The sequence below is a fragment of the Carassius carassius genome, chromosome 38, assembly GCF_963082965.1.
Source record: "Carassius carassius chromosome 38, fCarCar2.1, whole genome shotgun sequence".
Lineage (NCBI taxonomy): Eukaryota > Metazoa > Chordata > Actinopteri > Cypriniformes > Cyprinidae > Carassius > Carassius carassius.
In genome coordinates, this window is record NC_081792.1 from 8,639,775 (window position 1) to 8,651,815 (window position 12,041).

Genomic DNA, 12,041 nt, shown 5'->3' on the forward strand with positions numbered 1-12,041 from the left:
CAAAAGCCTGAGAGGTGAGATTACAGAGTAGAAATTCATAAGATGTAAAGCTAAAGACTCTTTGGTTTATAAAAAGGTCATATACTGTAATAAAACCTTTTAATATTCTGTAATAACTTCTTTAGTACACTGTAATTACATAATGTTCTACAAATGCTCCAGGGAAAACAACCTCTTATGTTCAGAAATATATGTACCATAAATACACCAGGACTCATTCCAAGGTCAATCAACCAACTTGACATTTGTCAAGCCTCAACTGCTACCTCCTAAAGAGACACTATGAATGTTTTATTAGCCCTGATTGCACAGCTTCCAACTAAATTTTCTCAGGCCACCCGAATCACTGCTTCATCGGCCATGAGATGTTTTATAATGTGTTGGTGATGTGTTTGCATCAACACACTAGTAGGTAGGAGTGGTGGGAATGCTTGTGATATCAGATACCATCCTTCTGGAGAGGGGATGTAAATTACTGTAATAATTTGAAATCCGGGGAACTATCTTATTGTAATCCCCATTTGCATGCTTCCCAAGGGCTTTGTTTACTCTACCATCCAAGCAAGTACCAGAGAATAACAAGAGACTTTTAGATACCTGCAACACTGAATGTGGATGGGGGTGGCTGAAGACGGAGTGTGAAATATCCATAAAAAGATTCTTGATTTAGAAAACTGAAAAGCATAGGAAATTTTTACTGTGTCTCCCAGACTGAGGAATCAGTTTTAAATTAAGATTTAAAATGTTTGAAAGGATAGAGAGGAGACCAGTGGCTTTCATACTGTATGTGACTGATGTGTTGAAAAATTAAAAGCATCCATATGGCTTGGAATATTTGACTTGCTACATCATTTTGAGTAATTTATTTCTTGTAACACATTTTGAGTTTTATGGCTGAATGAGAAAAATGAAAGTGCTTTCTAATTATATCATAATTAATAATAATAATAATTCTATGTGGTCGACGTCTCACCTCATAAACGTTGAACTGGCTCTGACCTCGGGCTAACTCTCTGTAGCTGGTGGTGAACTCACCGATGAAATCGTGGCTAAAGCATGGGAAAATTCACAGATTCACTAAAGTGAAATATCATTTCAACTCTTCCTTTGTAATTCACATCAAAAGCCAGCCATCAGCTTACCTGCCATCACGGTCCCAGTCATACACTTCCACTTTGATTGCTCTGGAAAACAGGAAAGGCCCAGTTACGTTTGACAAATCAATATACTCTGAGGAGAGAATTCATTGAATGCATTGTTTTAGCACTTGATTTACTACAGGAATTCAGAATAGGCTCTTTAAAACACTCAAAGTGCAATCAGCTTGACTGTACATATGTTTGACCACTTATAGTGCTCTTCTTCATTGTTTAATAAATTACTATGTAAAAGATTGGATGACAAATAATTTTCTCCAATTAAATTCGGATAAGACAGAGATATTAATTATTGGACCAAAAAACACTACACAGAATCTTGTAGATTACAATCTGCAACTAGACGGATGTACTGTTACTTCTTCTACAGTCAAAAATCTGGGTGTTATATTAGACAGCAACTTGTCTTTTGAAAACCATATTTCCCATGTTACAAAAACTGCATTCTTCCATCTTAGAAACATTGCCAAGCTACGAAACATGTTGTCTGTTTCTGATGCAGGTTCATGCATTCATGACCTCTAGACTGGACTATTGTAATGCACTTCTAGGTGGTTGTCCTGCTTCTTCAATAAACAAGCTACAGTTTCTGCACTGGCTACCTATTAAGTTCTGTATCAGTTACAAATTATCATTACTTACCTATAAGGCCCTAAATGGTTTAGCTCCTGCGTACCTAACTAGGCTTCTACCACGTTACAACCCATCACGCTCCCTAAGGTCACAAAACGCTGGACTTTTGGTAGTTCCTAGGATAGCAAAGTCCACTAAAGGAGATAGAGCTTTCTCACATTTGGCTCCCAAACTCTGGAATAGCCTTCCTGATAATTTTCGGGGTTCAGACACACTCTCTCTGTTTAAATCTAGATTAAAAACACATCTTTTTCGCCAATCATTTGAATAATGTATCTTAAATTGTGTGTAGTTGCATTTGATCAAATGCACATTTTTATTCTTTAGCTTGGGTTAAACTAATTAATTTAATTGAAATTACTGCTGCCATGGTCCAAAGAAAACATAAGAATCCACAAGACCATGTTTTTTTTATCATTTATAAAATTCAGTTTACCACCTGGTTATTGTAAAAGAATAGCTACATTAATTGCATCAGGAAAACTGGTGGGATTCATAGCTACTGCATAATGAGCTTCATTTAGATTGAATTATAACTTGTAAATTGTAACATATTGTAACAGAAATGACTCGAACCCAGACAAATTAAAGAGTCGATCAGGGCTGTGTTTGAAACACAAGCTGAATTCCTCAGGAAGTCATAAAACATTCTGTGCCACAAGTCCCAAGCAAGATGAGCAACCAACTTGTTCACACAACAGCTTTCAACATTAACACCACTAGAACAATTATTTACAATTTCAATTCGAAGGAGAGAAATTTGGTGTCAAATTTGTTGTTCGTAATGGAAATGCAACGCTGGACATCACATGTAAACCCATGAGAGTTAAACACTTCCATTGACTTCCCCCCACCTAACAGAACCAGACTGAAATTCCTAAGGGGGAAGGGGCTTTGAACCTCTGGTCTCCACAGAAATCTTTGCCAAGAGAATGGCAAAGAACCTGTCTTTTCTACATGTATATGGACCAAAATGAACTCCAAAATGACTTCTGAATGAATATCAGTCCATCGCTTAACTCCATATTCATTTATATGTAACCCACACATTTGACTATCATGTTATAATCACTTATTGTGTATGTCTTTTAATAACTATGGGATAGCTTAAGGATACATAGTCATGTCTAGTATCTACGTAATCGAATCTGCTTGCTTGAATTAGTCCCGACAATCAATTATTTGTCAAATATATCATATTCTGGTTATAGGAATCATATCTAATCCAAAATTAGACCCTGCAAGAGCGGGAACATTCGGACCACATGCTTGGTAAGATAAACATATGATTTATGATGCCCCCGAGCCAAGACAATATCTGATTGGTCAAGACAACATTTGAGGTGTGGCCAACAGGCCAGTTTAAATACTCAGGACACCATAAAATCCTGCTTTTAGTCTCTAGCTATGCTTCTGCTACTAGTCATGTATGCTTTTAGTCTCTAGCTATGCTTCTGCTATTAGTCATGTCTGCTTTTAGTTTGCTTTTAGCTTTGCTTCTTAGCTTTAGGTTTTAGCCATGCTGTTTGTCATCACTTTTCTTTGAGCGCGGTTCCAGCGTGCTTTAGCCTGCACGCCTGCTGCTACTTAGCCACGATGAGAAGAAACACCACCTATAGTCTCGTCAAACTTCAGACGTCACTTCAACAACTACTGAACTTCCAGCCAATCAGCGACAACTTTACACAGGCAATGTACCTTTAGACATTTGTGCTGGTGTATCTAATATAATTTTAACCTCATTGAGGAACTCAATGCGAGGTTTGATTAAGTTATTGATGGTTGTTCATGTCTATGCAATTTAACGTATTGCTGTAAACTTGGGATTCCACATTTCCATTCTCTTAAACTCATCTTTCCCTAACTTTCGATCTTCCTGCAACTTGTGAATGTGTGAGTGCGTGCGTTTTTGTGTTAGATTAGTTTATATGTCTTAGATTGATCTAATAAAGCCTTATTGTTACGGCCCTTGGCCTGTTTTTGCTTGTTCTCTTGCTCCTCCTCTATTTCAGACTTGATTGCTGTCACGTGAGAATGGTCTTTAAATAGGAGATTCACTGCTGGATTCGGGGCTCTCGTCCTGCTCTGTTCCGGTGGCTTCAAAGCTTGAACGCTGCTCGGTTGACCTGTTCGGGTCCAGGCCTCGCTCGGGACGCCAGCATTCTTCACTGATGCACATTTGACTTTATTTAAGTTTTGTCTTTTGTTACACTCAACACTTGCGCTCATACACATCATACAACCATGCATTTGCCTTACACTACTTATATTGACATTCACACACCCCATATTTGGATTTTTGTTGTTTAAATTGTGTTGGATACACAATAAATTTATGTCTTGTACCGTTTGTTTGTGGCATGGTCTCCTATCGCTTGTTATGGCTCTGAGTTAGTCGTAACAAAGTGGGGGCTCGTCCGGGATTTAATTTCTACTCCAGCTCGTAGGACAAAGGCTCGGCTCTGTCATGTTAATCTTTTGAAGCCTTATGTTTCGCGTGAGTCGTTTGGGAATCGGGGGGAGTTAAAGTTGTCCAAAGCTCATCCTGTTTGTTTGGCTGGGTCCTCTTCTTCAGTTGTAGGGGAGGTGGAGGATTTAGCAGAGCCTGATGAGGTCATGATGTCTGGTCGGCTGAAAAATAAGGAAGCTTTGGATAAATTGGAAAGTGTTTTGGGTCTAGAGTCAGCAGACACAGTTGGTTAGGCTGATAAGAAGTTTTCCTTGCTTATTTGGAGATACGCCATCACGTACAACGCTATTAAAGCATGATATAGATGTGGGGGAGGTAAAGCCAATTAGGCAAAGATTTTACTGTGTTCACCCAGAGAAGCGTAAAAACTTGGAGGTTGAGATTAAGTACATGATTCAGAATAAGATAGCAGTTCCCTCTGACTCTAGTTGGGCGTCACCCTGTCTCTTGGTCCCAAAGTCAGATAATACATCTCGGTTTTGTACAGATTTTCGTAAAGTGAATGCAGTCATTAAGCCGGACTCCTTCCCTTTACCTCGTATGGAGGATTGTGTTGATCAAGTGGGGGGGGGGGGGGGCAAAGTTCGTGACTAAGCTGGATTTACTTAAAGGTTACTGGCAGGTGCCACTGACAGAAAGGGCAAGGGAGATTGCATCTTTTATTACACCAGGTGGGCTGTACTCTTATAATGTCATGCCTTTTGGTTTGAGAAATGTGCCAGCAACTTTCCAGCGCCTAATGAACTTGGTGGTGCGTGACCTGGAAGGATGTGCAGTGTATTTGGATGACGTGGTGGTATATGCAGATTGCTGGGAACAGCATCTGGAGCGTCTTAAAGCTTTGTTTATGTGTCTAGCTCACGCTAGGTTAACGGTGAATTTGGCAAAATGTGAATTTGCTAAGGCCACGGTGGTCTATTTGGGTCGTGTTGTAGGTCAGGGTTCGGTGAGACCGGTGCCTGCTAAAGTGTGTGCAATTGATGACTTTCCATCACCAATGACAAAGAAGGAGCTTATGAGATTTCTCGGTATGGTGGGCTACTATAGGTGTTTCTGTAGGAATTTCTCTACAGTGGTCGCACCTTTAACTGATCTTCTGAGAGGAAAAGCCAAGTATATGTGGTCTCTGGTATGCCAGCAGTCTTTTGAGAGAGTTAAAGCTCTAATCTCAAATGCCCCGGTTCTAGTTGCTCCTCGATGGGATCGTGAATTTCATCTGGAGGTGGATGCCAGCATGGTGGGGGCTGGTGCAGTGTTACTGCAGAAGGATGATGGGGGGATTAACAAACCTGTATGTTTCTTTTCGAAGAAATTTAATCCTCATCAGTTAAACTACTCTGTCATAGAAAAAGAAACACTTGCGCTTATTTGGGCGTTGCAGCATTTTAGTGTGTATCTGGGCTCTGGTCCAGTGGTAGTTTTCTCTGACCATAATCCCCTAACTTTTCTTAGCCCTTTGCAGACTCCTAACCAACGGTTGATGCGCTGGGCTCTTCATCTCCAGTCTTACACCTTAGACATTCGGCATATCAAGGGGCGGGACAATGTGGTGGCAGACGCATTGTCCCGGTCACCAATGTGTTAGGTAAGATACACCTACCCTAGAAAATTGTATCATGAGATACTGGTAGCTCGAGGGTACCTTTATGGGTCCCTGTCTTGTTAGGGGGCGGGGGGGGTGTTATGGCCCTTGGCCTGTTTTTGCTTGTTCTCTTGCTCCTCCTCTATTTCAGACTTGATTGCTGTCACCTGAGAATGGTCTTTAAATAGGAGATTCACTGCTGGATTTGGGGCTCTCTTTCTGCTCTGTTCCGGTGGCTCAAAGCTTGAACGCTGCTCGGTTGACCTGTTCAGGTCCAGGCCTCGCTCGGGACGCCAGTATTCTTCACTGATGCACATTTAAGTTTATTTAAGTTTTGTCTTTTGTTACACTCAACACTTGCACTCATACACATCATACAACCATGCATTTGCCTTACACTACTGATATTGACATTCACACACCCCATATTTGGATTTTTGTTGTTTAAATTGTGTTGGATACACAATAAATTTATGTCTTGTACCGTTTGTTTGTGGCATGGTCTCCTATCGCTTGTTATGGCTCTGAGTTAGTCGTAACAACAAAAGAGAAGTATCTTGTGTTTTGTGCTTACAAGTTAATGTCTTAAACTGCCGATCTTGTTACTGTGCTAATTGATAGTGTTTTCACTATAGTTTGGATATTAATATCCAGCGCAGATTTGATGTTAAACGGCTCGTTCAGTGAATTGCAGGGCGTCTCAGTGATCAGCCGTGAAACAGTGATTCTGTTCAAATTCCCTTTAAAATCTTAAATGATTCCCTTTGAGCTCAATTGACCTGTTTCCCTTACAATATACATGCATCATCCAATATATGGAAAGAAAATAAATAAATATCAATCTTAATCATTTATTCATATATTTTTGCAAGTTAACTTAAATATATCTGATATCATTTCAAATGGTTATTAAAAGTTAGCATATTTACCGTACATTTAACACTTTCAAGTACAACAGATAATAATGACTAAATCAGCCTTTTCCAAGAAAATAATGAACAATTATGTTATGCTGATTTAAAGGGATTTCTTGGAAAATCAATTTAGAGACTTGTGCAAGACTTGGATTGAAGTTATTTCACCGTGCTTTGATTGGTCTCTTGCTGCTAAGGCCTAAATTGAGTCATCTGTCTCAATTAAACAAAACCAGCACAAATCTGCGAATGTATCCTGTGGCAGGTGTTCATTCAATGGCTTACATCAACAAGACTTTCTGAAAAAAATAAAGCTAGCTACTGCCCATATTAATGAGGACGGAAACACAGGTTTTTAAAGCTTGCTCATTAGCTCGACTGAGAGGCATTTCAGAAAACTCTATAGACCGGCAAAAAAAAACAGTTTCTGTTTACTTCCTGTCTGCAAACAGTCCGGAACTCCCACGCAAATCATTACAGCCATTTATGGAGAAAGTGAATAATGCTTATGATTACACTGAGTCAATGCCCTGAGGGCACAGTGGGTCTGGAATAAAAGCACAAATGAATGTCATGGGGTTGGCTTGCTCAGTTCTGCTGAGTTGTCTTGATGTTTACTTTGGGGTACACAAAGAGCGCATGGCTATATGTCCCTTGATATCTATTAATGTATATATATATATATTAGGGGTGGCATGGTTCAACTTTTTCATGGTTCGGTTTGTTTCGCTCTATGACGGAATAAATGACTGCTCATAATCCAGCATACGGCATTCGTGTTGAATAAAAGTGAATAATATGTCCAAGGTTTTTTTTTTCCTCATCGCTGTTGTTGTAATGTCTGGGAAGCCAGAATGCGCATCCATCAACAGAACCATATATTAACTGAACCCAGTTTGTTTTACGTGTTATTTATAGCAAATCATATTAGAGATGCTTTGTCAGATTTAAATTGAACCGCGGTCCCAGCACGTGCCAAACCATGTGTGGTGAACCGAACGGTTCGTTTTTTTTTTTTCAGCAAACCGTGCCACCACTAATATATATATATATATATATATATATATATATATATATATATATATATATATATATATATATATATATATATAGTTAGACTTTACTAGTTATTTCAAAAAGTAATCTGATCTTCAGTAAGTAATCTTGCCAAACTTGTGTTCCTTGTAATACATTATCACCAGCACTGCACCTTTGTGCCTTATTTACCACTAAAAGTGCATACTGGTAACATATAGAACGTATATGGTCAAAAAAAAAGCCTTCTTTTGTGTTTCACATATTAAAAAAAAAAAGCTCTATTAGAAAAAAACTTTTCACCTCAACATTGCATCGTTTGACTTGTAGGCAAAAGTTTTGCACACATCACCAGTAAGCAACAGCGAACACAAAAAAAAAAAGCTCCTGTTGTCAAGGAAGCAACAAAAACACGCTTCCTCCATGGAATTGTGGCGGTAGCGTCCTTTGACGTTCGTTATCTTCAAAGTAGTGAGTCAGCACCTCTCTGAGTATCTGTCACCTGGGCGTAATGTTCCCTGACAGTAAGAGAGTGCAGCCGCAAAGATGGCTCCCTAGACAGCTGTCTATCAAGCCTCACAACAGAGAAGACGAAAACAGATTGTGCTCTGAGCCCAAACAGCGAGGACAGAAGGCGGGAAAGGAGGTGTGAAGGTACAATCAAGAGCTGTTTTTAATTCCCATTCAATGACCTCAAACCAAAACATTGATCCAAATTTCTCATCTCTTCGGGTGTTGTGTGGGATTGGAAAGCCACACTGTCAACACCAGCGTTTATTGCAAAACTGTGGCAGTCTCTTGATAAAACATTCATATATTTTGAGCTGAATTTTCTAACTCTGTTTGATGGTTGTCATTTGCTAGTGGAACATCAGTGAAAATGTGATTCCTCTGGAAATGTAAAAAATAAAAAATAAAACCTTCAGCCTACGGTTTTCATAGATAAAACAAGGCATATATCCTCCCTGAGGTTTATTCTTAGTCTAAAGTAGAACATCTGTGATTCATTTCATTACCGTCTCAAATTAACTGAGATCAGAATAAAACCATGGAGACGTGTGGGGGATGTTTCGTATCTACTCTTTTGAAGCTTGGAATAGAATGGATGCACACTGACATCTATTTTAATGGGTTCTGGAGCTATAATTTGTTACCGTCTACATAAATGGCATGGGTGATGTATTGACGCCGTCCTCTTTGGGAACTTCATTCACACAGATCATCACAGTTCGCCAGGAGACAACCGCCTGTGGTGGCACTGCAACATCATGTAATTTATGTTCCATATGTATTCACTGTCCTGGTTTATTTCCCCACTGTTAATGCTCTTTCATGATGTGTATGGCCTGTCCCTGATAGGTGAGTGCCAGGGATCTGCAGCATGAGCCAGAACAGACAGCTGGACACAGAAAGAGATGTGCTGACAGCATTTTTATATTTATAAATGAAACAGGCTATCTCAGAATTTGTAGCACAGAGTTAAAAGGATACTTCATACAAAAATGAAAATGCTGTCACCATTCATTCACTCTCTGTGAAAGTCAGTAGGGTCCAATATTACAGTATTTATGGACAAAAACCTTCAAAATCTCTTTGTTTGAAATATCTTCTATGAGACATTTTTCAGGATGTCTTCTTTTGTCAAGCCCAGTCACTTTACAGGGGAAACTGGCTATCAAAACAACGTTCCATGGGAAAACCGCAGACTTGGCATCCACCTTTTTTAAGATAAGTTAAATCTTAAAAAAAAAAAAACAATCACAAAGTATTACCAATTTACTTTATGTTGTAAAATAAATAACTTAAAAATATATTGAGCTTGTATTAACCACAGACCTTATCTGAGGCATTTAACCAAACAAACACATCAAAAGAAACCCACTGACTTTGGGATGATGGAACATGTGCTTTTTCCAGGTTTTGGCCCACAAAAATTCAGCATTGCTGCAGCACTCTATTATGACCATTTTTATTTGGGAGTGAAGAATCACTTTGAGTTGCAGCTCATGATTTTTATTTTTCAAAGATAATGACTGTTAGAAACATGTTTCCATTGATGCTGGTTGAACAAACAGGTCGTCCCACTGACTAATGTTGAAGATATATTGCCCTCTTTTTTGAATGCAGGCACTTTGAAATGCCATCATAATGCCTCACTTACTTATTCGCCATAGCATGTGGCACATTAAACTACTGCAGCGTGCTGCATGTCATGAAAGATTAACCCTGGAAAGCAGCTAGAGCACACACAGGCAATGACATCATTTTCTGACACACAGTTTTAGTTCCCCAAATAAATTAGTCGAGACAGGGTGGTGACCCCCACTCTGTCAAAAGTGTGAGGGGGCGGGCAGAGCACAAACTACTATAGCAATTCAGGCAAGTCACACCAACTCTTATGTTCTTTTATGACACATTTCCACTGCATGGTATGGCTCGTTACAGTTCACTTTTGGGGGGTTTTGCACTGGGTACAGTACTTTGTATGTAAACACTCTTGAACAAGCTTTTTAAAGGCAAATACTGGCTGGCTATTCTACACATCACACTTGCTTATGGTCTTGTATGTCAAGTGTGCAACACTTATCATGTTAATTTAAAAATAATAAAATAAAATAAAATAAAATGCCAGGGCATAAAATACAAAATAAATGAGGCATTAAGCCAGTAATGTTAATGTTAACTAAAACTCAGTCTATGTTAAAATTGAATTTTAGATAATAGGAAAAAGTCTGAAAAATATAGAAATATTACTGGTTGAATTAGGCATATTAAAATAACTTAAATCATATGAAATAAAACTGAAATAAACAAATTTAAGCTTAACAAATATAAATATATAAACTAATAAAAATTACAAAAGCACATAAAATATAGTAAAACAAAAACTGAAAATAAAAGCTATTTCAAAATATTTCTGGGCTTCAATCTTTGAGCCTCAGGTGACTTGTACCCGACCACTCTACATTGCAAGTGTAGTGCTTTACCAGGTGAGCTACCGAGCAAGTTTACTACAACAGAAAAACCACGCATATGAAGCTGGTTATCTGATATAAACATCAAAATGTTTTAGTCTACAAATCATGCACTATGCTTATAGTTTCTATGTGTTAGTGTTTTACTGCCACTAATGTTAATTTCAACTGCAGCAGAGGTACTGTACGTAAGTAGAGTCAAGTTTTTCCAATAAACCTATGTTGCACGTCACATGTCTCATGTTTCCCTGCTGTCTCCTTGGTAACCAACTACACTTATCTTTGAAATCTATATATATATATATATATACTGTATATATTAGTGGCAAAATTGTTGGTTGTGTTGGAAATGGCACATTACATATAATTTTCTCATAATGAGGACATAAAAACAACTACATTTATTAAAAGATCATGTTGTTGAAGAAATAGCAATACAAAAATTATTTGTCAAGAGAGCTAATGGTGTTATGTAAGAAACCTGCTGCTGGTCTGTGTGTCTTACCTGTCATAGTCTCCATTACAGAGAGCTCTGACTGGAATGGTGAACGGCTGCCAAACAGGGTTGAGGGTGTTCTTCACCACCTCCGTCTTATGGCAGATCGTAAAGCTTCATGTTGAGAGAACAAACAGAAACACAAAGACGTGAAGGCACCGCAGAACTTCTGAGGAAACTTGAATATGACTGGCATCTGACATAACACTTTTATAAACATCACATTGTTATTTAGGCTTTGGAAATGACATATTTATCATTCATAAGCCTTAAGTTTCAAGTAAATAATATAAATGGTCTCGAAAGATTTTAGAAATTTTAGCCAAATCGTCAAACTAGATATTAAAATAACATTGTTGAATAAAAGAGATTATTTAACATGTGATAAATAGCCTCTTCATCTGGTCAAGAGCATCATTAAAATAGCCTAAACTTATTAAACTTCAGTTGGACTCCTCTGAGCATCTGCACAGCTTTTTTAGTTGCTCCGTTGAGGAGTTTTGCTCTGAGAGACAAGATGGGAACACTTCTTCACGGCTCTTGAAAACATGAAGCCACGGTCACTCAAGTAAAGAGGCTTTGATGGGGATAGAAGGCCCCTCCTCTTATTTCCTCTTCCTCTGTACACACACGGAGAGTCATTTTCAGCCCATAAATTCCCCACAGAGCAGCAAAATGTTTCTCCAGTCTCATAGTACAAGGGTGAGGGTGGGTGCTGGGCATCATGGGAGATGTTCCTTTCACAGTACCTATGGCTAACACACAGCTGTAGTGTTTTA

The 12,041-nt window shown here is 38.6% G+C and overlaps 1 protein-coding gene across 1 annotated transcript in view; it reads right to left on the reverse strand.

Annotated features, from left to right (window-relative positions):
* Positions 1–12,041, reverse strand: part of LOC132119259 (copine-5-like) — a 186,791-nt gene that overhangs the window by 37,787 nt on the left and 136,963 nt on the right. The window contains exons 9-11 of the mRNA XM_059529067.1: positions 11,272–11,376; positions 1,143–1,184; positions 974–1,049 (exon numbers count right to left, since the gene is read on the reverse strand). Of these exons, the coding sequence (XP_059385050.1) occupies positions 974–1,049; positions 1,143–1,184; positions 11,272–11,376 (223 nt within the window). The remainder of the gene's footprint in view (positions 1–973; positions 1,050–1,142; positions 1,185–11,271; positions 11,377–12,041) is intronic.